The following is a 25,797-nucleotide window of genomic DNA, read 5'->3' on the forward strand; positions in this document are numbered from 1 at the left end:
TTCTTAATTTACAGTTCATGTTTTCTCCAATTTATCATTAAAACTGTCAATATCGAACTATGACAGTGCCTCACCAAGATGCATTCATAATTAATATGCATAAATTCTGCACACAAACTAAGCATCTTTCATTCCTCTTGATCCAATCAAATCAACAGAAAATCCAAATCCATTGTGACTGAAATAGGAAGTCGGTGTAAAACGTATTAATATCTACAATACTGTCTACCTGTTCTGACAGTAACGGTTTCCTCTTTTTATAATTCAGCTAAACAGCTGTTCTAATGAGATATCTGTAGCACCACACGTCATTTATTAAGGTAGGAATTGAAAACATTTCTCAATCAGCTTATGCAAATATGTAAATCCGGCCATAAAACAATTGTGGTTAGAATGTCCTGCAACTGGTGATGAAACAAACCATTATGAGCCACTAAGACTTTATGTAGAAAGTACTCCTCGACAATAGCAGTGAAACAATGTGGGTTTGACAGACAAGCTTGTTGTACCAAAAATTTATTTATGAAAACCTTCATAAATTGTGGAAAGGTGTTTTGGAAAGACTTTAGGCCCATTCACACCAAAGACGATAACGAAAATGATAAAGATATAGTTCTAAAAATCGTTCTAAATATAAAAGAATAGCAGAGGCCACACCACAAGTACAGGTGAAACTCGAAAAATTTGAAAATCGTGCAAAAGTTAATTTATTTCAGTAATTCAACTTTAAAAGTGAAACTAATATATTTTGATGATTATGGCTTACAGCTTAAGAAAAAAGCTTATGAAAACCCCAAATTCAAAATAAGAATATTATGAAAAGGTTTTCACAGCTGTAAGCCATAATCATCAAAATTATAACAAATACACAAAGTATTGCACGATATTCAAATTTTTCGAGATTCACCTGTATAACAATAACGGCACAGAAAAACAATATCTTTGGAATCATTTTCAGAATGTTTATTTTTTTCTCCAGCTGATGAGCGATAAAAACATTGACAACCAATCAGAATCCACCCTGTTATAAAGAGAAACTTGGGTGTTTATTTTGACACCAATCTTACCTTTGAATATCATGTTAAGAATGTTTTTTATCAGGTAAGAAAGACAAGGCGGTTTTTGAGTTTTAATAATACAGAGAAGCTGATTCATGCTTGTATTTCATCCTCAGTCTTGATTATTGTAATGCTTTGTTTAAATCATCTTTAAATCATCGTACTTTATCACGTTTACAATTAGTACAGAATGCTGCGGCCAGACTATTGACACGGGCAAAGTTATTAAATCATAATACACCTGTTTTAGCTTCTTTACATTGGTTACCTGTTCATTTTAGGATTGATTTTAAGATTTTATTGGTGACATACAAAGCATTAAATGGTTTGGTGCCTGAGCTTTTGACCTTACGAAACAGTGAGATGTCTTACATCTTCTTTAACCAAAGAACCAAATGTAAAGCAAAAGGAGATTTTCAGTAAGAGCTCCAAAGTTATGGATTAGTTTGCCACTGGATATTAGATCTGCTGAATGTGTGTCTGTTGTATAGAGGTGCTTTTAGTATTTAGTGATGTCTTTTTGTGTGTTTTGGGGTTTGATATTTTACATTTATATTACATTTTGCTTGTTCATACATTGATGAATGTATTCTTAATGATTGTGTTCGTAAAGCATTTTGTACATTGCATTTTTGTAAAGTGCTATATAAATACATTTGACTTACTTTTAACTCTTCAGACAGCAAAAGTCATTTTGCATCCACTATTTCCACACAAACGCCCAACTGGGGCAACCGATGTACATGTATTAGTGATGCTGCTGATGCTTTTTGCACAATATTTCACTAACCAAAACAGTTTTAGTTTATAAATAAGACCAAGAATGCTGGAAATCTAAATGAAGAAAATGGTCTCACCGTTGACCTGAGCCTGAGGCTAAAATGTAGTAGATCTGGATTCACAACTGATGAGCGGATTAGCTGACTAATTCTTATTTACAAACTAATTCCAGTGCTGGTCATAAATTAAAATCCAACAATGGTGAGATATGCTTGGACTTTTTGGTATGCCATGCATGTTCACGCCTACATTTATTGCTTCATAGGACAAGGGTAAATTACACAACACGATGACCTCCTTGCGCAAACATATCAGTGCCTGTTCACAAACTATCCTCTGCATGAAATCAGCAAAGTCTCAAATGAACAATACAATTCCCAAATCAGGTCTAGTGGAGGTATCGGAATAGCTTTGTCCTGATTGGATTTCCCTATTTGCTGGCATTCTCAGCGTCCAGGCCCTTATTAAAGGGGCATGGAAAGGGTCTGGATCACATCAGAGCAGGGGGACTGGTAATCACTGATCTAATGCCATTTAATCCAGTTTACTGATCTAAGCTAGGAAGTAATGTCTCTCTATTCTTCCATTTCTTTCTTTCTCGCAAGACAACACAAGGCACTTGAGCATCATGAAACCTCATACGTTACGCTCTAAAATGATTATTCATGCACACAAAAACAGCGTCTAGGTGAGTCTAGAGACTGTTGCTTTCAGATTATTCCAAAAGAGTATTAACATGTTCCTGGACTAATTACATGGCACTCTATTAAGTAAAACAAAATACACAAATACAGTTTGAATGAGTGTTATTTTAGTATCATTGATATACTATTACATTTTTATTCATATTTTGAATTAGCTTTCTTTTTTTTCTTTTTCTTTTTCTTTATTTCAGCTAGTTTCCTAGATAAAATTTCTTATTTTCGTTTATCTTAAAGTACTAAACTAAGTTTAATTATTATAATTTTTTGACGGTATTAGTTTTAATTTAATAGTTTAGTTTCTTTAATAGTTTCCAATATGAAAGAAATACAAGTATACTTTAAGGGTTGTTTTATATATATATATATATATGGACTGGCTCCATATATATATATATACAGGTGAACCTAGAAAAAATTTGAATATCGTATTGCAAAAGTTAATTTATTTCAGTAATTCAACTTAAAAGGTGAAACTCATATATTATAGACTCATTACATGCAAAGTGAGATATTTCAAGCCTTTATTTGTTATAATTTTGATAATTATGGCATACAGCTTATGAAATTCAATAATACCAAATTCAAAATCAGAATATTATGAAAAGGTTTTCATAGCTGTACACCATAATCATCAAAATTATAACAAATAAAGGCTTGGAATGTCTAACTTTGCATGTAATGAGTCTATATAATATATGAGTTTCACCTTTTAAGTAGAATTACTGAAATAAATGAACTTTCAAATTTTGAATATTCAAATTTTTTGAGCTTCACCTGTATATATACAGTGTATATATATATATATATATGACAATCCCAGAATGCATTGCACTAAGCTTTACTTTTATATTCATATATATATATATATATATATATATATATATATATATATATATATATATATATATATGCTGATTAATTAATTAATCCGTGCATTCTGGGATTGTAACTGTGAGGGATTACATGAGCAATGAGCGATGCATTTTAGAAGGGACGCCTAATTTTGCTTCCTAACTTTTGGCTTTTGCATCAAAAACATGTTTACGATGCCTTAAAATGCTGTCTAAGTATGCAGCTCGCTTGATTTTGCTGAGCTAGAGACGAACATGTGGTGAATCAACATTTAAAATGCACTGCACAATGCATTACGCTGAACGCTGTATAATGTAGTGTGACTCACTTGGGTGTCTGTGCGTCATCTATTCTGTTCCCCAGCTGGAACTCGTGGGATTTGCTGCGGTGCAGAGCCGTGAACCCCGGCAGAAGGTGGATGAGCTTCCGGCTGGCGGGCGGGGGGGTTCCGGGGGCCTTCAGTTTATTCCTGCGCCTGACCTGCGGCGTCCCTGGAGGGGTCATGGTGTTCACTACTAAGGGAGTCCGCGGAGGGGTGTGGGCAAAGTGCCTCTGTCTGGGGGAAGGAGGGAGAGAGTGATGTCCCGTATCCAGAGGCGAGGGGAAGAGGCCGGAGTGAGGGTCTACGGTCAGCCGGTCTGAATGCAGGTGAGGGGAGTAAAAGGGGGGCGCCAGGGCCTGGGGGCTCTGGCACACGTGCTGGCTATAGCGCGAGTGCAATTTGGGGCTCTGGGCGAGCTGGAGACGGACCCACTGACTGGGGTCCGACGGCCCCACTGGGGTGTTCTCTTTACCCGACTCAGACGTGGGCCACTGAATGGACCAGTCCTGCTTGGATCCTGTGGACACAGAGTGTGAGAGGTGGAGGTTTGTACTGGCCAGATTAAAGAGGTACAGGTAAGTTAGAGAAGAAACACTGGAGAAGAAGAAATGAGATAAGATGAGAAGTAATAAGAAAAGAAGAGATGAGATGAGAAGTAAACAGGTGACGAAATAAGAAGAAGAGAAGGGACGAGGTGAGTTGAGGTTACATGAGATGACAATAAAAAATGTAGACGAGACAAAATTAGACAAGTACAGTGGTTTTAGTTTTTTTCTATGCCTTAAGCCGATATCTTAGAGAACAAAGTGAATCAACACAAATGAAAATTTATTTTACATAATATTTAATAAAATATTTTCAAATAATTAATTTAAAAAATGAATCAATTTGAACATAAATTAAACTTAATTTAACAAATACTTAAAATAAACATTTATTTATTTACAAAAAATAATTTGACAAAAAAAATATCTGAACAAATAAACTTAACTACATATTTATGAAAATAATATGAAATAATTAATTTGAAAATGAATAATTTTGAACAAATAAATATAACTTAATAAAAACAAATATGTAAAATTAATATTTACTTTATATAATATTGACTAAAATAATTTGAAAATGAATTAATTTGAACAAATAAATTGAACTAAATTGACAAAAAAAAATCTGTAAAGTGAAAAATTACTAATATAATTTGACAATTGAATATTTATTTGATAATTGAAATACTAAAATAATTCATTTGAAAATTAATCAGTTTCAACCAATAAACTGAACTTGATAAAAAAAATCTGTAAAATATAAATCTATTTTACATAATATGTACTCAAAATAATTTGATTTCATTTGAAAATTAACCAGTTTGTACTTGATAAAAATATATACAGTATTTACCTAAATAACTTGGAATAATTTGAAAATGAATCAATAAAAAAAGACTTGAAAAAGAGTGCGTAATCCTTAGTCAAACAGAAAGAGATGTGATGAGACAGCATGATAGAAGAGAAGAGAAGAGAAGAGAAGAGAAGAGAAGAGAAGAGAAGAGAAGAGAAGAGAAGAGAAGAGAAGAGAAGAGAAGATGAGTTTGATACCAAGTGCCAGATGAAGGATGTCAACAGTGAAGAGACTCAGACTGCATCTATCATGACAAACAGACAGAAAGATGAAAGGATACATGTGATTGAGAGCAAAGTGATTCTGAAATGTCTGAATGTAATGAGTACTGACGTTGACTGATACGCAAACACTACTATGACAACAGGCACATTTGAGAAAGAGAAACTGACGGTGCCTCACCTCCATTACTGTGTAACTGGTCCTCCTCAAGTTGTTCTTGAAAAACAAAAACAATGCATATTCATTAATACACATTTAAATGCAATTCAATATGCATTTGATTTCTCTGTGGCCCTTATCTAAAAACAATACTAAAGCAATTAAGAGATGATCCCATCTGAGAGTATCGTTTATCATTTATTAGATGCAGACATATTAGTCTTTGGACTATCATTAAGGATTATGTTAAGAGCAAATTCATCTTATATTTAACCCTAGAGCAAATTCCATTCATAATAGAATCACCAACACCCTTAATATAGAAGAACAAAAGATGACACAAACACAAAGCTCACAGTGAACTTTATCTATTAGTGATCCACCTTTTGTTCCATCATTTCCTGTTTTTCACAATCTCTCTAGCTTTCTCTTTCCCTCTTTCTAAAATATTTTGGTGTTGACGTAAACTTCAGCGCATTGACGTTAAACTCTGCATTACAGCGAACAAACAGAAAACATTAAAGATGTCTAAACTCTGAAAAGAGTCTGTGGGGTTCTTTTCGGGTTAACCCGTTTTCTGAGCACATGTACTTCCAGGAGACTGAAAAGTGAGCGAGCTGAAGAAAATGTTTCCAACTCTGGGAGAGCAGCAAGGCTTGCTGTGATTTGATTGATGGTGCCTTTATTTAGAATAGCTGAACGACAGGAAGATGGATGGAAACCCGTACGATGAAATCAACTCTTTTTCAAAATCGCCTAACAGGTTCGTTGTAAAAGTGGTTCAATTTTTCATTCAAGTAAATTGCTTTAATTCTGCACCTTATTAAATGATGCGTTCCCAAAATGCATGTTGACTTTGCTGCAATTTCTTTGGGCTCCACAAATATTGGCACCCTTGGTAAATATGAGTCTTTCATTCAAAATATTCACAAAAAGTCTAATCTGTAATTAAAGTCAAATAGTGGAAAGAAAGAAACACTTTACTTAAAGCCTTTATGTATTCTACAAGTATTTCATGCATTAATTATGGCATTTAATGCATCTTAAAATGCATTGGATGGTCTCATGAATAATTGTAAACACAGTTTTGATACATTATATAACACAGCTTAATCAGTCAAACTTTGGTTACAATTGACCCTTCGCAGGGAGCTTGATTGACAGGTGATCTGACCAATCATACTTCGCCATCCGCCATTTTGTCCGACAAAGCAGTCAGGAGAGTTAGTAGATTAACATGGGAGGATTTGAACTTGAAAAACGGAGTGTACTGACGCCTTTCCGCGGTTAAAACTACATTCCTTCTTATGTTCATTCATGTTTATTTGATGCTATAAATGAACTAGAAGGAAGAGATGATCGGTTCACGAGCAGCTTTAACTGATGCTCTACAGCGATCTGTCAGACACATTAAAGAGCCACAAAACGGTATTTAATGTTTAAATTTCTTTCAAAAAATGACCAAATTTGAAAGGTGAGGCTTTGTTTAATATGTTTAATATCAAAAGTAACCGAAAAGGCTTTAGGCTTCGATTTTTATTTAGTTAAAATAAGGTCAGAAAATATCACAAGCCGGATTTGAATGCATGCCAGGGTCAGGGTAAATGTAGTAATCTTTAAGCCACATTGCAAAACACATGGCAAAACTATAGCTTCACTAAGTTATGGTTTACAAATAAAACTTTCTGGAAGAAAAAAATGAGAGAAATGTCAAAAATGGTCATTTTCCGTCAAAGATTGTTAATCAGTAATTGCTTTGAACCCACAATCCACCAACTCCACACACAAACATCATTACAGGAGCTTCCCTCTTGTGGTTTCTACCTGGACCGCGGCTCAGCGGTCACAGTTCACTGTGCGCAAATGAATCCAAGGGCTCTTCACAACCCCCCATCCCCCCTACAAGACACGCTCGCTCTAGGGGACACACTCCCACTCTTTGAGCATGATGGGAGATAAGTGTTTGCTACTCAGTGGGCACAGCTGAAGGACACTTCTCACAGTCCACCCCGTGGCCTGGAAGATGCTCAAATAAGCATTTTTAATTACAGCAAAGAGATGACAAACAAGCTACTCGAAGTTTCAAAGTTTCAGGCATGGACACCACTTGACCCGCTGGGAGATGTGTGTGAAGTTGGTCATGTCTGGTTGCGTGCGCGATTGAGAAATCAATGACCAGCTACTTAGCTGACAAGTAATACTTAGCATAGCCTCGAAGGATCATTAAGCAACTTCTTTCTCGTTCTTTCAGTGTGATTTCTGAGGACTGACAAACATACAACAATCCTAAACAATTACCCTAAATGTGTAGTTCATTTTAAAAGTGTGACATTGACCAGAAATGACAATATGGACTTAGAATGAAGCTGAAGACATCGGGCCAGATTTACTAAACAGGGAAAATTTGAAAAAAAAGCGATCTACTATCTACTTACAATGCGCAAATTCAGTGCAATGTCAGGCACAAAATGGGTTAAGACATGCTTTTTTGGGGTGGTAAATAATGCGCAAATACCAGTAAATTGACTACTGCAAACCTTAGTAAATCACCTTGCATGATTCATTTAAATACTCTCCTCCCATTCATTTTGTGTCTGAAAGGGAAACTCCTACAAATTCATATGCAACATGGTCAGCCAGAAAAATAACTGTGTCCATGCTTTTTAAACAAACTACACCAGGGTACACCATGTTGCAAAAGTACTAACCAGATACTAACCGGATATCCTTATGTTAGTCTATGTTTGGGGTCAGTGACAAATTAAAAGATTGAGTACAACCAGAGAATGTCTAATAAGGGGAGAACTGCCACTCTCAGTAAACTTCCGGCTTCTGAACTGGTTGCAGTTCCACTCTGGCTCCATATGAGGGCGCTCACAGGACAAGTGCAGAATGAATGGAGGTCTATGGAGCTATACCCCTCAAAATCAACTTTTCTCAGGATATAATTTTTTGTCTAGTAATTTGAATGCTGTATTCGAAAGGAGATGCAAAGAAATTACACATTGATGGGTGTTAGATTTTTTAGAGTCACTTATCGTCCTTCACTGACCAATTAGCGTTCATTAGCAGAATGCTAGCGTGTTATGCAAAAACAACTCAACCTGTAAGAACATAAGTAAAGACATAAGTACTCGTTCATTCAACTTTCAACCTATAACCCATGTTGAACTTGCAAAACCTACAATCAAATCTGAGATTTCTCAACGGCAATCGGGTGAAAGAGACAAATTTAGCTGTCTAGCTCCATAGACTCCCATTCATTTTGCACTCGGGCGATCGCCCCCAGTGGAACTCTGGTGGAACTACAACCAAAATTCGGTACAATAGGACTTAATAGGTAGTGGCCAGGCTCTCCGTAGACGGGCTCTGGTACAACTATAGGCCAAATATATTTAGACTTTTCTGTCAGTATAAGTGCAAATTTGAAATATACTTCTAAGTCGTACACAAAAATATATATATTTCTGAGAAGTACATAAGTAGACTGAAAGTATACTTTCTCATTTTTAGTTTGAAAGAGGGGTAACACTTTATTTCAGGGTCCAATTCTCACTATTAACTAGTTGCTTATTAGCATGCATATTACTAGGATATTGGCTGTTTATTAGAATTTATAAAGCACAATAATGCATTAGCATATTCTACATCCCTTAATCCTATAATACCTAAACTTAACAACTACCTTACTAACTATTAATAAGCAGTAGTTTGAGGCAAAAGCTGTAGTTAATAGTGAGAATTGGACCCTAAGATCAAGTGTGACCAAAAGAACTATACTTCTAACAATAAACTTCTTCGTAAGGGTAGTAACACCCTGAAATGAGTACAAAAAAAGCTGTTATATATTTTTCTAAACATCCTCATCTCACCACCCCATGGCAGTTTTTGTCTGTCGTCAATTTTCAACCTCAAGATTCACCCGTCTTGCTACAGAAAGGTGCGAATGAATCTGTGTGTTGTGCAGTAGATTGTGGCAAGAGCTATCAATAATTCCTCAGTGTTTGTTCTCCTGAGATGATGAATGTCTTATTAAAGCAAGCAACTATTGTTAACGATTTAATCCTACATAATTAATATGACTTGAAGACGTGCCTTGCCTCGCAGTTAGTGTTACAAACGTTCTTCCTGAGTTACAAATCAACTCCTCTCATGTGCAGAACTTGATGCCACAAGGCTAGAGTTTTCTGGGAGTTTGACAAGATATTGCTATGAGGTTGCTAAGGTGTTTATATACTGTATTGCTATGCAGTTGCTAGGGTTTTATGCATGGTCGTTTACAAAGATATGCAAATCTATAGGATTTGTTTTACTGTTTCATGACCCATCAGGTCTAAATCATTGCTTAAAGTGCTAAGAAATCCAGTTGAAACTCCATTGAGGTCTGTAGCACAAACAGTGTGTGACGAGTTACATGACCAAATTGCTTACTTAAGGTTAAAGGTTGGTTCAAATCCCTAACTATGAGCCTTATAACACCACTAATGACATAATGTCCAGAAGGAAAGTCAACCAATAATAATCCATCCAGTAAATCCTAATGAGAACATGTCAACATTTCTGAAACAATACATTAGCAGTCACAACCATTGCCTAGCAACAGTGCCTTATGCAACTGCTACAAAGGGACACTTCTATTAGCATCTCGATTAGCAATGCCATTATCACAAGTCGAAGATACTGCCATTAATGTCACAAAACAACTCGTGAGAGGTGTCAAGACGACTCAAACCCCCCCCCCCGCGCGGTTTGCCCATACATTATCATTTTCCAATGCCGTTAATTAGGTTCTGCTCTAATAATAAAGCAATATGACTGACTACATTACACGATGACTATGTATATGACTTAGCAGTGATATTTGTGTCAAGACCAGGCTAATTATAAAGGTTCTCAGCCCTCCAGAGTCGACAGCATCCTGACAGACAAGTATCAAATCAAAAAGATATTTGAAATATTTTGAAACGACCAAGAGGAACTGCACTTTTACTATGTACTTCTTTGTTTTACATGCATATAAAAGGTATTTTATGTGTTACACTTTACAATATCGTTCAAAGGTTTGGGGTTAGTATGATTTTTTTTACGATTAAATTGATCAAAAGCGACAGTAAAACATTTATAATCGTACAAAAGATTAAAAAAAATGCAAGTAAATGCTGATCTAAATTCAGCAAATCAGAATATTAGAATGATTTCTGAAGGATCATGTGACACTGAAGACTGGACACATGAATAAATTACATTATAAAATATATTTAAAAAGAAAACCGCAATTTTACATTGTAATCATATTTCAGAATATTTTACTGTGTTTTTGATCAAATAAATACAGTATTTGTGAATATAAGAGACTTTTTTCAAAAACATTGAAAACTTTTAATGGTATAAAAAAGTAAGCTCTATTGACAGCTTCTTTTCCTACTTCAAAAATTCAGTCACGCTTCAGTTTAGGGTCCACGTCTAAAGTGTTACCAAAACTTCTAACAGACTGTTACACTGAAATTCTAAATGGAATTTTTCTGGTAAATTGGAACATTTTAAGCACATTCTGGACACACATTTTTTCTTTTGTTTTTATGACATGAGGGACAAGTTGAAATGATTGCAAACATCACGGAAAGATGCTGCTGACAGAGCTTAAATTGTATTGAACCTTGGGTGTGTGTATAAAGCCAGGTATAGTGAGAAGTAAAAACATCATGGTTTATATAAATTCTTTTTACCATTTGTACATGTTTCCTTTACGAAAACAGAAGCTTTTGGGTTAAATATATGGCAATGACTTCTGAAAAACAGATTGAAGAGCTGTTTGAATGACTGCTTTAGTGTGCAATTGAAAACATACATCCCAATTACACACTAATATGGATGATAAGCAGCATTTACAATGAGGAAGCCTGCAGGGGAGGATTGTGGGTAAAGGACACAATTAGAATGTGACTTACCAGCATGCTAACTGACTCAAGATAATACATTTGAACAGAATTACACTCTTTAAGGCATTTGTCTTTTCTTACTTTGCTTAATTAACTCTTAAGTGTTGCCTCCAGCACTGCCTGCGAATCATATGTGTGGCTGTCAGTTGCATGCAATCTCTCTTCTTCGGTCAAAGAAATCAAGAAATCATGTTTAAATGTCCAAGAGATGCTCAAAGTGAATAAATATCTCTACGGGGTCATAAGCACCTGTAAATAAAGTAGGGTTTTCGAACTCTTGGAATAGATTAAAAACTGCACTAATCATTTATTTGCTTTTGAAAACACACCGGAGCAAATACATAAAAGTAAACTAATTTGAGAAATTTTAGGCACTGTATGTTGGAAATAACATGGTTTGAACGCCATGTTTTTATGCCAATTATGGCGATTTGGTCAAACAGCTGCTCTATAGTATATAAAAAAAAACTTTTTATAATGTATAAACTGCCTATTCAAAAGCGAATTATGTGAAGAGCAGTGAAAGAGAGTTTTGTCCAACAATGGGAGGTCAATAAAATAGCAAGATGAGCAGTATTATACACCTGATCTTTATAAAACCGTAGATATATAAATGCTGACATGCTGAACATGAAATTGGTACATACTATTGAAAGGTCTTGGGAAATGGCTGAGATGTGACTTTCCACTTTCGCTATGGTGTATGTCTTTTAAAAGATAAGACGGAAATCCCTCAAGCCAGAAAAAGTGATTTCTCCCGTGTATGTCGAGGGAATGTCACAGCAGCCGACAGATTCTATTCTAGAAAGAGTCACAACCCCCTCAAATTACAGTGTGGATAAATGTTTTTTTTTTTAATATATATATTTGGGAGAACTTTGCTTTATATATATTTGACTGTATTAGGTTACAAAACAAAAGATAGATGATTGATTCCCTTGCGCTGCTTTGCTCTGCCTACAAGAACCCTGCTTGACAAAATTACTTATTCTCTTCTCTCTGGAGAGCAGTGAGGTGTGAGGTAAAAAAAAAAAAAATACTGAATTATCATGCTTTCTTTCACAAACTGAGACTGGATGGTGACAAAAGCTCCATAAAGCATCCTAAAAGTAGCCCATATAACTAATGTACGATATTATATTGAAGTCTTCTGAATCCTTATAATAGCATTATGTGAGGAACAGACCGACATACTGATAATCTTGCTCGACATCCCTGCTCACCATTCACTTTCATTGGATTAAAAGAGCAGCTCGGATCATTGAAACAATGTCCCAAGTGGGTTCGGAATGACATGAGAGTGAGTAAATGATGACAGAATTCTCATTTTTAGGTGATCTGTTCATTTAAATGAATCAGAATCGGAATAAAGACACAGGAGAGATGAGAACAAGGGGGGGGGTATATAGCGGCAGACGGAGATGGCGAGCGAGAAAGGAAAAGAAATCAAGATGAAGAGAGGTGCGATTTCTAAATTATACACCACACTCTCGTGACAGCTGGAATCCCCCGTAGTCCTCGTGCGGCACCTCCGCTGAACCCTGAAGGAGCCCGTGCTGTGTCCTCAACAAGCCACCGGCATCTTAAAAGCATTTCTAAGCCCGTCTTTAAACAAAGCAGTCCGGCCTGATCTCACTTTCAACAGTGCAATCGGCGGTTAGCGCTGTGTCTGAACACTATCACAGCGGGGATCCACGTTTGAGAGAATCCAGGCGCTCCAGGGCGGCCGCACTAACGCTACTCAAAGCAAATACAGAGTCAATGGAGGAAAGAAACATCCAATGAGAGGGTACCACGAAATTGGTAAAGAGATTCAATGACAACAAACTGCATTACATTTTATCACTTTATTTTTTTATCAAGATACCAGCACGATTTGAACAGATAGAGAAAAGCCACTTAAATATACGTTTACTTTTTTTAAAAGCACTATGAGGCTTGTGCAAAGTAGGCTATGTGTAATATAATTCACCTGCAAAAGAACGTGCCAGAATAGTTCTCCTTTGTTTCTATTCTAACATTTACACAACATACTAACGGACTGGAAAAGCTTTGCTGCCCTCTGTTGGTCAACACAGACATTTTTAAGTTTCCCAGAGTTTCCTGTTTTGTCTTTGATCCATAATAAATATGAACAAAGAAGCCTGTGAAATTAATTCAAGAAATTTTTTAAAACATTTATAAAAATCGAATGTTTCGTTCAGGTAAAACAACTGAAAATGTGAGGGAAATCTCATTTTGAAATAAATGTTTTCCTCTAATACACATTGGCCAAGACCACAGTAAAAAAATATTTTCATGATTTGTTATCAAAACTTTTTATCTTTTGTCAAATCACCTTCGATAACTAATGTGTGAAGATGACATACTATTTTGAGTTTCTGTTTATTAAACCATTCCTCTTCATTGTATTTACTCAAATTTTGAATTACCACAAACTCAAAATTTTAAGGCAACAAGTTAACTTGCTTTTTTAAGTTAAACCAACATTTTTGTAATGGCACCCTTTCATTTAATACTTTTTACAACCCCATTTTGCCAAGATAACAGCTTTTGAGTCCTATAATGATGAGTTTGGAGATCAGAGACCATTCCTCCATACAGAATCTCTCCAGATGCTAATTTCATGTTGGTACGCTCTCCTCTTCAGTTTTCTAGGATTCAGGTCAGGGGACTGGAATGGACATGGCACATGGCTCATTATAAGATTTCAAGCAGAAGTGGTCAGGTTTTGATTTTGATTGATCTGTTGGTGTTTGCTAGAATCCATGATACCATGTAGTATCTGTACAAGATGTCCAGGACCTCCCGCAGAAAAATAGGTCCACAACATTAAAGATCCTGCAGTATATTTATTCATACACATGGGGTACTTTTTATCCCCATCAGCACCAAACCCATCTGGTGGGTTTGCTGCCCAAAAGCTCTTTTTTTTTAGTTTAATCTGAACATAGAATCCAGTCGCTTTTAAAGGTCCAGTCGTGTCTGGCAACTGAATATGCTGGAGTTTGTTTCTGGAGGAGAAGAGAGGATTCTTCTTGAAACCCTCCCAAAAAACATGTGGTTATTTAGGTGCTGTTTGAGGTTTTTTTTTTTTTTTAGGTTTCCTGGCCCAGAGACTTAACTAATTTCTGCAATTCTCCATCTGTGATCTTTGGAGAGTCTTTGGCCACTCAAACTTTCCTCCTCGCTGTGAATTAAGACAATATAGACACACGTCCTCTTCTAAGCAGATTTGTAACATCTATAGTTGATTGGAACTTCGTAACTATTGCCCTTGATTATGGAAAAGGAGATTTTCAATGCTTTAGCTTTTTTTTTTTCTTACAGCCACTTTCTATTTTGTGAAGCTCAACAATCTTTTGCTGCACATCAGAACTATATTCTTTGGTTTAACTCATTGTGATGGATGATTAAGGGGAATTTGGCCTTTGTGTTTCCTCATATTCATACTCCAGTAAAACAAGAAGTCATGGCTGTGTTCATGGTGTACTAAAAAAAGTCAATATGAAGGGGAATATACTTCAGAGATATTTTACTCATAAGAATTTCTAGGTGTACTGATAATTTTGGCCAACGTGTTTTGGAGGGGGAAAAATTATTTCATAATTTGATTTCCCTCCCCAACGATATGTTAGATTTTTTTTTTAAATATAAGATAAAACATTTATTTTCAGAACCTTCTTTGATCATATTTATCAAGGGTGCCAATAATTCTGACCACAACTGTATGTGTATATTATGTGCAAGATGTGGTTTTATAGGCTCCAGTCCTTCAAGTGCTTTAGCATCAGCTCTTCTAACTTCACACACTGGTGACATCTTAAACTTTACTGAGAATAGAACATCTGCAGAAACACTTCCTTCAATCAAATCTGTTTCAGGTGAGAGCAGGAACAATCATCTCCAGCTGTGGAGGCAGAGGACAAACACTGCGAGAAAGAGCTTTCCGTTCATTTAAAGTGTGAGGTTACCTAACACCATTATCAAACGGTGCTGTATTTCAGAGAGCAGAGTAATACAATGCTGCCCTCCAGTGGTAGAAACACACACACAACGAACTCAGCATTTATATAAACACAGCCCTGAAGCTCACAGCAAAAGCCTATTTTTATTTAAAACCTTTTATTTTCTTATTTCAAGCAGACTGCTGAAAATTTGATTAAATGTATCATGTTTTACTATGGCTAATGATTTTTAAAATATGAGCTTCTGTAACAAATTATTACATTTGTAAAACATTCCTGTGCATATCATTTCCAATTATTTATCAATAGTAGTAGTAGTAGTACTACTATATTAACTACATTTTGTAACTACACTCACCAGCCACTTTATTAGGTACACCTGTTCAACTGCTTATTAACAAAAAAAGTATCTACTCAGACAACAGTCAAGATGATCTGATAGAGTTCAAACTGAGCATCAGAATAGAGAAGAAAGGTGATTTAAGTGACTTTGAGCGTGGCATGGTTGATGGTGCAAGACGGGCTGGTGTGAGTATTTCAGAAACGGCTGATCTCCATCTTTAATGATTACATGGTCAAGAAAAGAGAAAATATCCAGCGGCAGTTCTGTGAGTGAAAATGCCTTGTTGATGCCAGAGGTCAGAGGAGAATGACCAGACTGGTTCCAGCTGATAGAAAGGCAACAGTAACTCAAACAACCACTCGTTACAACCGAGATCTGCAGAAAAGCCTTGAAGCAGACGGGCTACATCAGCAGAAGACACACCAGTGCCACTCCTGTCAGATAAGAACAAGAAACTGAGGCTATACAATTCACACGGGCTCACAGAAACTGGACAATAGAAGTTTGGAAAAACGCTGATGAGTCTGGATTTCTGCCGCAACATTCAGATGATCGGGTCAGAGTTTGTCGTAAACAACATGAAAGCATGGATCCATCCTGCCTTGTATCAACGGTTCAGGCTGCTGGTGGTGTAATGGTGTGTGGGATATTGTCTTAGCACACTTAGTACCAACTGAGCAATGTTTAAACACCTCAGCCTACCTGAGTATTGCATGCTGACGATGTCCATCCCTTTATGACCGCAGTGAACCCATCTTCTGATGGATACTTCCAGCAGGATAATGCACCATGTCACAAAGCTCAGATCATCTCAAACTGGTTTCTTGAACATGACAATGAGTTCGCTAAACTCAACGGCCTCAACAGTCACCAGATCTCAGTCCAGCAGAGCAGCTTTGAGATGTGGTGAACTGGGAGATTCGCATCATGGATGTGCAGCTGATAAATCTGCAGCAACTGTGTGATGCTATCATGACAATATGAACCAAAATCTCTGAGGAATGTTTCCAGCTCCTTGATGAATCTATGGCATGAAGAATTAAGGCAGTTCTGAAGGCAAAAGTGGGTCAAACCCAGTACTAGCAAGGTGTACCTAATATAGTGGCCGGTGAGTGTATATTAACTTTATTAACAGTGGAATATTTTATTTGTATGTATACATCTATGTTATATATAAACTATGTTATATATCAAAAGTTTGGGATCAGCAAGATTAAAATAAATTAATTATTTCATTTAAATTCATCAAAAGTGTAAGTAAACACATTTATAATTGTGATTACAATTACAATCTATTTCAGATTCATCAAAGAATCTTGAAAAATATCAGGGTTTCCACAAACATATTAAGCAGCACAACTGCTTTTAACATTGATAATAATAAGAAATGTTTCTTGAGCAGCAAATCCGCATATTAGAATGATTTCTGAAGAATCATGGGACACTGAAGACTGGAGTAAATATGACATAAAGGACATATGAAAATATATATTCAAATAGAAAACTTTTGAATTGTAAAATTATTTCACAATATTACTGTTTTTACTATATTTTTGATCAAATAAATGCAGCCTTGATGAGCATAAGAGATTTCTTTAAAAAAATATTATAAAGGCCCCTAGCACAAAGCTCCCTCCCCAGTCCATCCTGCCTGTATATAATAAACTAAAATACTAAATACTAAACTTCACACAAAAACAACCTTCTATATCACTAAATGCATCATATTAAGTAAAATCAGATGCATTATAAAACACTGAGTTACATAAAGATATTTTTACACCCGTCCACAATAATGAAACTCAGCATTGTGTTGCCCTCTACTGGATGTTCTCTGGTAGAGCTTTTCTCTCACGCCAGAACTGTGAACAAAACTATGAATACCCCCTTCTAATGATCTATCCAGTAAATCTCTACAATGTGTTTTTATACTTTCCTGTTCTTTTTGCCATAAAGTGTAAGCAGACGATAGATAGATAGATAGATAGATAGATAGATAGATAGATAGATAGATAGATAGATAGATAGATAGATAGATAGATAGATAGATAGATAGATAGATAGATAGATAGATAGATAGATAGATAGATAGATAGATAGATATTAAGTAAAGATCATGATCCATGAAGATATTTTGTAAACTTCCTACCGTAAATAATATAAAACATTTATTTTTGTGAGTGAATGCAGCACAATCGCCAAAATAAATGGACAACTTTAAAGGCGATTTTCTCAATGTTTAGATTATTTGGCAGATTCCAAATTTTCAAATAGTTGTATCCCGGCAAAATATTGTCCTATATTAACAAACCATCCACCAATGGAAAGCTTATTTATTCAGCTTGCATGATGTATACATCTCAGTTTCAAAATTGTGACCCATGTGACTCACATTATGGTCCAGGGTCACATTTTTTTGCTGCATCCTGTGAACTCACCTGATTTGTGGGCTGATCGTAGACATGTGAGCGAGGCATTGAGCCGAGCGCATTCTTCATCACTCGCTCCAAACTTCAGCAGTGCCTCACACACCTGCTCATCCGACATCTCCAATAGAGCCTCGAGAGTCAGCTCACCTGGGGAGATCTCCTACAACAAAGACACGTACACACAACTGATCAGTGGTGGAGACGAGTGTGAGACATGCCAGTGGACCTAGACTGAAAAGCCACGTGGATTTAGAATACAACTTACAAAAAATAAAATAGTATTTGTTTAAAATACTACACTACTATTCAAAAGTTCAGTGTCAATTGTTTTTTTTAAAGTATAATACTTTTATTCAGTGTGGATGCATTCAATTAATCAAAAGTGACAGTAAAGGCTTTCATATTGTTACAAAAAAAGTTCTATTTTAAATAAATGCTGTTCTTTTAACCTTTCTAGTCATCAAAGTATCCTGACAAAAATGCATCAGGGTTTCCACAAAATATTAAGCAGCAAAACTGTTGCCAATATTGATAATAATAAAACATTTGTGAGCAGCAAATCAGCATATTAGAATGATTTCTGAATCTGACACTGAAGACTGGAGTAATGATGCTGAAAATTCAGTTTTGATCACAGGAATAAATTACATTTTAAAATATATTAAAATGGGAAACCGTTATTTTAAATTGTAATAATATTTCACAATATTACTGTTTTTACTGTATTTTATTTTAAATTGTAATAATATTTCACAATATTACTGTTTTTACTGTATTTTATATTAAATAAATTCAGCCTTAGCATTAGAGACTTTGAAAATATGTAATAGTATTACAAAAATAATATGGGAAAATCAAAGAGAAATTGCAGAAAAATATTCAGAGGGTATTTATGGAAAGAAACATGTCCACGTAAAAAATAATAAATGAGTCGTTTAAAAAAATGTATGAAGTATGAAAAAATGATCTTTTGTAAAACTTCATACAGTACTATTTTTATACAAGTACTTGATCTGAACATGGAAATAATACCTCTTTTTGAGTAAATTAATCATTTAATGAATTGAAAGGGTTTATAAAACTCATGACATAAGACTTAACTTGGACTCGTCTGCAAATATGTCGGCAACACATACAGTACAATTACTAATGCTGTTATCAACAATAAATTATAGTAAACTTATAAGTAACCTTGGAGCAACCTGAGGTTAAGTGCTTTTCTTACCAGTTAAAACATTGACATACGTTAAAAATCAAATATTAAACACTCATCTTCAGCATCTTGAATACATTTCAGCATTTTTTTTTTCTTGGGACATGTGTAAAATAAAATTACATCAGTTTAGCTTTTAATTCATACAAATGTACTCTTCTCATGGCCTTGATTCCATAAGTATTTGTCCCCATTCACTTTTTCCATTGGGATCTTTAAAAAAAATCTGTTTAGGAGTTATAAGAAAAAAACCAAACCAACCAGCTACGAGTTGAATCTTGAAACTTGAATCAAAAAGTATTTGAAATCGGACAAAATTGCAAATGTACACAGCAAAATCCCCAGTGTTAAATTAACACTGCTCAGTGTTTATATGAGTCCACACTCAGAGAGTGTTAAATGAACACTGAAGAGTGTTAAAGTTAATGAGATAATTAAGTGATTAATTGAGTTATGATTGAGCATTATTGAAGACACCTGATGATAACAAGCAGAATCACTGAAGGAGAAAATCCTAATTGGTATGTTACCATTATGGACATTAGTGTTTAGTTTAGTTGGACTCTTGACCCTTAAAACATTAAATTTAGATTTTGTTTGGCTGTTGTACGTAAGTTATAACAGCCAGATAATCAAAGAAAAAATGGTGATATAAAGGTGTTGGTTGTGATTAAATATTATCATTATTTCACAATTATTCGACCTGAATCACTCAAGGCATTTAGTTCCCAATTTCCGAGTTACATTTACTTCATTTATTATTGCAGCACAGTCCTTGCAAAGCATAATATTTTTTACTTTTACAATGTAATCAAAATAACATTTTAAAACTTAAACACAGACAAAACAGTTTTTTTCTTTTTTAAACACAGACATCAAGAATCAGCCTGTGAATCTCAACAATGGTGACAATTATAAAGCATGTTGCAGTCTGGATGCCACCAATCAAATCTCATGCATAGCTCCCATCATGCATTGCTGCATGAATAAATAATGAGCTTATGTTCAGAGGTGATCTGTTTGTCACCATTGTTGAGAGTCATATGCTTTTTCTTGATGTCTGTGTGTGCCTACCTGAAATACTTTTACAAAGTTTTTGTTTTTTTGTATTTTGTAATTGACTTCATCATTTGTATTTAATTGAAAAAGGCATACTCTACAAGGACAGTGCTCCTACAATCCATAATGTAAACTTGAAATTATACTCTCAATGAGTTCAGAGCAACTATTGATTATGTTAAAACACAACCAACACCATCAGATCACCTTTTCTCTTTGATCATCTGGCTGCTATAACTGAAATACATCAGCCAAACAAATTCTAAAGTTAATAAAGTAAGGGTCAAGAGGCCAACTAAACTAAACACTGATATCCATAATGGTATCCATTTTATATTAATTTTCTCCTTCAGTGATTCTGCTTGTTATCATCAGGTGTCTTCAATAATGCTCAATCATAACTCAATTAATCACTTAATTATCTCATTAACTTTAACACTGCTTCAGTGTTCATTTAACACTCTCTGAGTGTGGACTCATATAAACACTGAGCAGTGTTAATTTAACACTGGGGATTTTGCTGTGTACAAGACTGTGCATTAATGAGGGAAAGAACTACAGTACAATCCCATGAAGCACTTCAAAATGATATAATATAAAACTATTGATTTAAAGATGTAGATTATATATACAGAAACAAATAAATTGAAATTATGTGGGCTAAAGGCTTGAAAAAAACTGGAAAAAACCCACAACCCGTAGCTCACACTATGTTGGTCTTAAAATGTTTATAAGTTACTGTTCAAAATCAGTTCCTCTATGGAGAAAAATTTATGTTATTGGAATAGGATACATTAATATGAATATTATAATTCCTAGGACCGACTGTTGCACTCTATATAGTTGCAATTCCTTCTCCACATCAGCAGGGGGCTTCAGCACATTGGACAGCGCCAATACTTCAGCACTAAGGACAGCGGCACAGAAGGAAAGCCTCAGAGTATCTTCTGTTATATAGACCTTCTGTTTACAATGTTTCTTCCCATTAGATGGGAAAGATTTAGAAATATACTGCATGGGGAGGCTCAGAATGAGCTACTTCCCCCAAATACATAATCGCTCCACACACTCATGTCTGAATTTCACTTTAGTGTACAGTATCTAATTTTTCTATTTATTTCCTATTAGTTTTCTGGCATTTTTTTCTTAATTCCGTTTGTATAGACATCGTAGCTTGTAATACATTTCACAGCTAGGCCTAAACTCTGAAATGTGTGTAATTTGTTAGCTTTATTAAGATTTATTTATTTTGCGCAGAAGAACATTCTGAAGCGATTCTAAAGATGTTGTTAGTCATGTCAATCACAGAGATGATTGCCTAAAACAAATTAAAGAAATTCTAACCTCTAACCCGAACCTTAGTGTTGGAAGCACATACTAAAACAGTGGTCTACAGTTCAATGCCCAGCATAGTTTAGCTCCAACCCTAATTAAACATGCCTGATGAGCTAATCAAGGTCTTCGGGATTACTAGAAACTTCAAGGCAGGAGAGTTGGTGCTGGTTTGAGCTCAAATCTGCATGACAGTGGCCCTCCAGGAGCAAAGTAATGCTATCTTTTAGTAAGTAATAGATAGCATTACTGTTTGTCACAATCAGATCCATCCATGATATTTCCCAACTCTGAACTGAATCCATGAAGTCTGCTTTTCATATGTACTACTACTACACTGACTGTTTACTTGTCTTCAGAATGCTTCAGCAAGAGTTTGGTAACACTTTAGACGTTACACTGTCTCCTTTAGACATTCTTGGCTGGTTTCACAGACCAGGTTTAAAGGAACACTCCACTTTTTTTTGGAAATAGGCTCATTTTCCAACTCCCCTAGAGTTAAACAGTTGAGTTTTACCGTTTTCGAATCCATTCAGCCGAACTCCGGGTCTGGCGGTAGCACTTTTAGCATAGCTTAGCATAGATCATTGAATCTGATTAGACCGTTAGCATCTCTCTCCAAAAAATTACCAAAGAGTTTCGATATTTTTACTATTTAAAACTTGACTCTTCTGTAGTTACATTGTGTACTAAGACCGACAGAAAGTAAAAAGTTGCGATTTTCTAGGCCAATATGACTAGGAACTATACTCTCATTCCTGCGTATAATTAAGGAACTGCTGCCGTACCAGCAGGCGCAATGATATTACAAACTTAGTGCCGGTCACGTTGGAAGTTACCTAGCCGGGGACTATGTTCAGGCGCTGCGCAGGAATGAGAGTATAGTTCCTAGTCATACTGGCCTAGAAAATCGCAACTTTTCATTTTCCGTCGGTCTTAGTACACGATGCAACTACAGAAGAGTCAAGTTTTAAATAGGAAAAATATCAAAACTCTTTGGTCATTTTTTTTTGCGAGAGAGGCTAACGGCGAGAGATCGGCTGAATGGATTCGAAAACGGTAAAACTCAACTGTTAACTCTAAGGGACTTTGCCTAATTCCAAAAAAAGTGGAGTGTTCCTTTAAGCCTCGTCCCAGACTAAAATGCATGTTTGAGCTGTTTTAACTGAAACCATATCTTAAAATATGTCAGTGCCATTGTTTTGTCATTACACCAGTAATGTTATTCTCTAAGGCACGTTTATAAAAGCTACTTAAATGTCATGTAGTTAATAAGTGACTCATAGTATGTAGAATGTCTGTTAAGGGACCATAAAAATAAAGTGTTAGCAGATATTAAGCAGAGAGTCTTTACTAATACTCTGATGAGAGTGTATAGACATGTAGGTGCAATGTTACTTACAGTTAGTACAATGTCTAAATGGGACCATCAAAATAAAGTGTCACCGAAAGGTTTTTTTTGTTTGTTTGTTTTTTACATAGGCTAGTATTAGTTTTTGTGATATTAAAATTGGTGACAAGAATTATGAAATTTCAATGGTATAACATTGTTTGATGATTTAAAAACCTTATTTAAAGCAAAAAATAACGATATCATGATGATATATATCGTTATAGTGAAATAAAATGACTCATATCGTGATATAAGATTTTGGTCATATCACCCACCCCTGTTTGCACTTAACTGGTTGAGGACAAAATATACAGGATTGTACATACCTCAATAACCTCTTTCCTCAAGTTAACAATGCGGAACCAATGTCCCAGCTGCGGGAATCCATCCAGGTCCACATTCCGCTCCTGTAAGGACACTTTACGCTTGCAAGAGAGCTGCCGACTAAAGTACTTCACCAGTTTACCCTGGAAAGAAAGAAAGACTTTATATAGCACTCATATTTTAACATTTTCAATATGTTATAAGTTAGAGAATTTACAGCAATGTGACACGCAGAATGTGCATTCAATTCTGCAATATCAACATCATTTGAAGACCTGTCACTCGGAGAGTTCCCTTCTCCTTGCATGTTTATTAAGATTACTGACCAACTAAGAACTCTCAGCTCTGTTTGCACATGTTTGCACATATTTAAAATGTTATATCACCATGTTTACAAAAAATATTTTAAAGTTGGCATGAAATGGAAGTTGCGATAGAAAAGTTGCTTTTCTTCACTATTATGATGTATATATCAGAGTGAAACGGCTTCTCGAACAATCCCTCAGGAATAGACAGGATGGTTGGATCATTGTGGTTTGCTATTGCTGTGATCTCGTGAGTGACAGGTTGTCACAAGAGAATAGATGTTGCTGCAAGAGAAAGGGGAAGTTATTTTGATTAAAGTAGAGATGCACCAATACAAATGATGCTCCTCATATCTTATTTGTGTATCCTCATTTTCTTTCCTTGCATCTTTGCTCCACCCTTTGGGATGCGAGGAAAGGATACACCTGTATATCATGACCCATGACTCCTCAGGGAGCTTTCCTCGCCTTCTTGCGGAACAATTGTAGGATTGAGATGGCCTTCAAAATTGTTAAGTTCGATCAGTTTCCGGGTCAAGGGCTGGAGGATGGCGGAGGGAGGACATGAGAAAGCATCAATTGGAGTATTGAGAAGCACTCTAAATTTCTCCGCCGATACCATAGCCGATTATTCAAAATGATATCTGCAGATACCAGTAGTTTGGTTTTCTTAAGGGGGGAAAAATCTCTCCCAACTAATGCCGTAAGCTATACAAGGAACCCTCTCATTTGGTACGTACATTAATATAATATTAGAGGTTAAAATTAACAACAGAGCCCTATTATATATTCAACTGCTATTTATTTTTCAGAAATAATAATTAGTATTAAAATACATAAGCTTTCATAAGCACTTGTCGTCATGACATATTTATTCAAACATATAATGAACAGTAAATAAGCTTCTCTCTAGTGTTTTTTTTTATTTTTTTTTATAGCTAACTAACCAGCTGTGAACACTTGATAACTTTGGATAACCTGAGGTAAATGCAACGTTAAGTGGAAAATTTTCACAAGCTGTTTTATTGATGTCTTTCCACCGGTTGAAACACTGATTTAGCGATTAAATGAGACATTATACATTTCGATAAGTTGTGCTGTATCTTTCAACATACCTTTTGAAGTTCATGCATGCATTTGTATTAAAAAAGAATGACTAAATGACTTTCTATCCACGCTGCCGCTTGAAATGCTGCCTACAGCGAGCTGTCACGTCACATTTAAGAACGTAAAAAAACGACATTTATTGTTTGAATTGCGTGATAAAAGATAAAATGCACAGAATTTGAAAACTGGGACTTTGTTTCTTATCAGAAGCAACAAAGCGCAAAGCTCTTGCGGCAGGCCAGCGAATCGCAAACCTGGCAACCCTGGCTTGAACTACGGGATGATTCATAGGGTCAAATAGAGCCTTCTGTAATCAATAGTCAACTTCACTATTTTTTTTAAAGCGTAGAAAGCCCTAAATTCTTTTAATCGGCCCTGATCATCAGCTTTTTTTTTTTTTAGTTTCGTTTAATGATTTATAAAGCACATTTAAAAACAAAAAATGTTGAAACCAAAGTGTACAAGAAATATAAAACAGAATTAAAACAAATCAAATAACTAGAAAAAAAGAAAAAGAAAAAACAGAACAAGTGAAAATGTACAACCTCAATTAAAACATGAAGAATACAAATAGGTCAGAAGGGTCAGAAGATCACAAATATACTGAGGAGCAAGACCATGCAAAACTTTAAAAACAAAAAGCTAAATTTCAAAATCAACACAGATCTTAACCGGTAACCAGTGAATTTTGATTTGCAAACGATCTACAGCTGATTTAGGCAAACCCAAATAGAGTGAATTTACAGTAGTCCAGCCTAGATGTTATAAATGCATGAATAACAGTTTCGAGGTCCTTCTTGATTCTAGCAATAGATCTTAACTGAAAGAAACTGATTTTCACAACAGCACTAATCTGCTTATCAAAACACAGTGTGGAATCAAAAATA

At 35.4% G+C, this 25,797-nt stretch overlaps 1 protein-coding gene across 6 annotated transcripts in view; it reads right to left on the reverse strand.

The window, feature by feature from the left end:
- ksr2 (kinase suppressor of ras 2) overlaps positions 1 to 25,797 on the reverse strand; it is a 100,895-nt gene that overhangs the window by 65,058 nt on the left and 10,040 nt on the right. For 3 of the 6 annotated variants that reach the window (XM_079606221.1, XM_079606220.1, XM_079606219.1), the window contains exons 2-5: positions 23,501 to 23,641; positions 18,187 to 18,337; positions 5,520 to 5,555; positions 3,723 to 4,233 (exon numbers count right to left, since the gene is read on the reverse strand). In XM_079606221.1, the coding sequence (XP_079462347.1) occupies positions 3,723 to 4,233; positions 5,520 to 5,555; positions 18,187 to 18,337; positions 23,501 to 23,641 (839 nt within the window). Of the gene's footprint in view, positions 1 to 3,722; positions 4,234 to 5,519; positions 5,556 to 18,186; positions 18,338 to 23,500; positions 23,642 to 24,133; positions 24,345 to 24,918; positions 25,196 to 25,797 lie in introns of those variants that run through there. The other 3 variants (XM_079606223.1, XM_079606222.1, XM_079606224.1) reach the window with 2 other exon arrangements.

This window comes from Phoxinus phoxinus (genome assembly GCF_949152265.1).
Source record: "Phoxinus phoxinus genome assembly, chromosome: 3".
NCBI classification, from domain to species: Eukaryota; Metazoa; Chordata; class Actinopteri; order Cypriniformes; family Leuciscidae; genus Phoxinus; species Phoxinus phoxinus.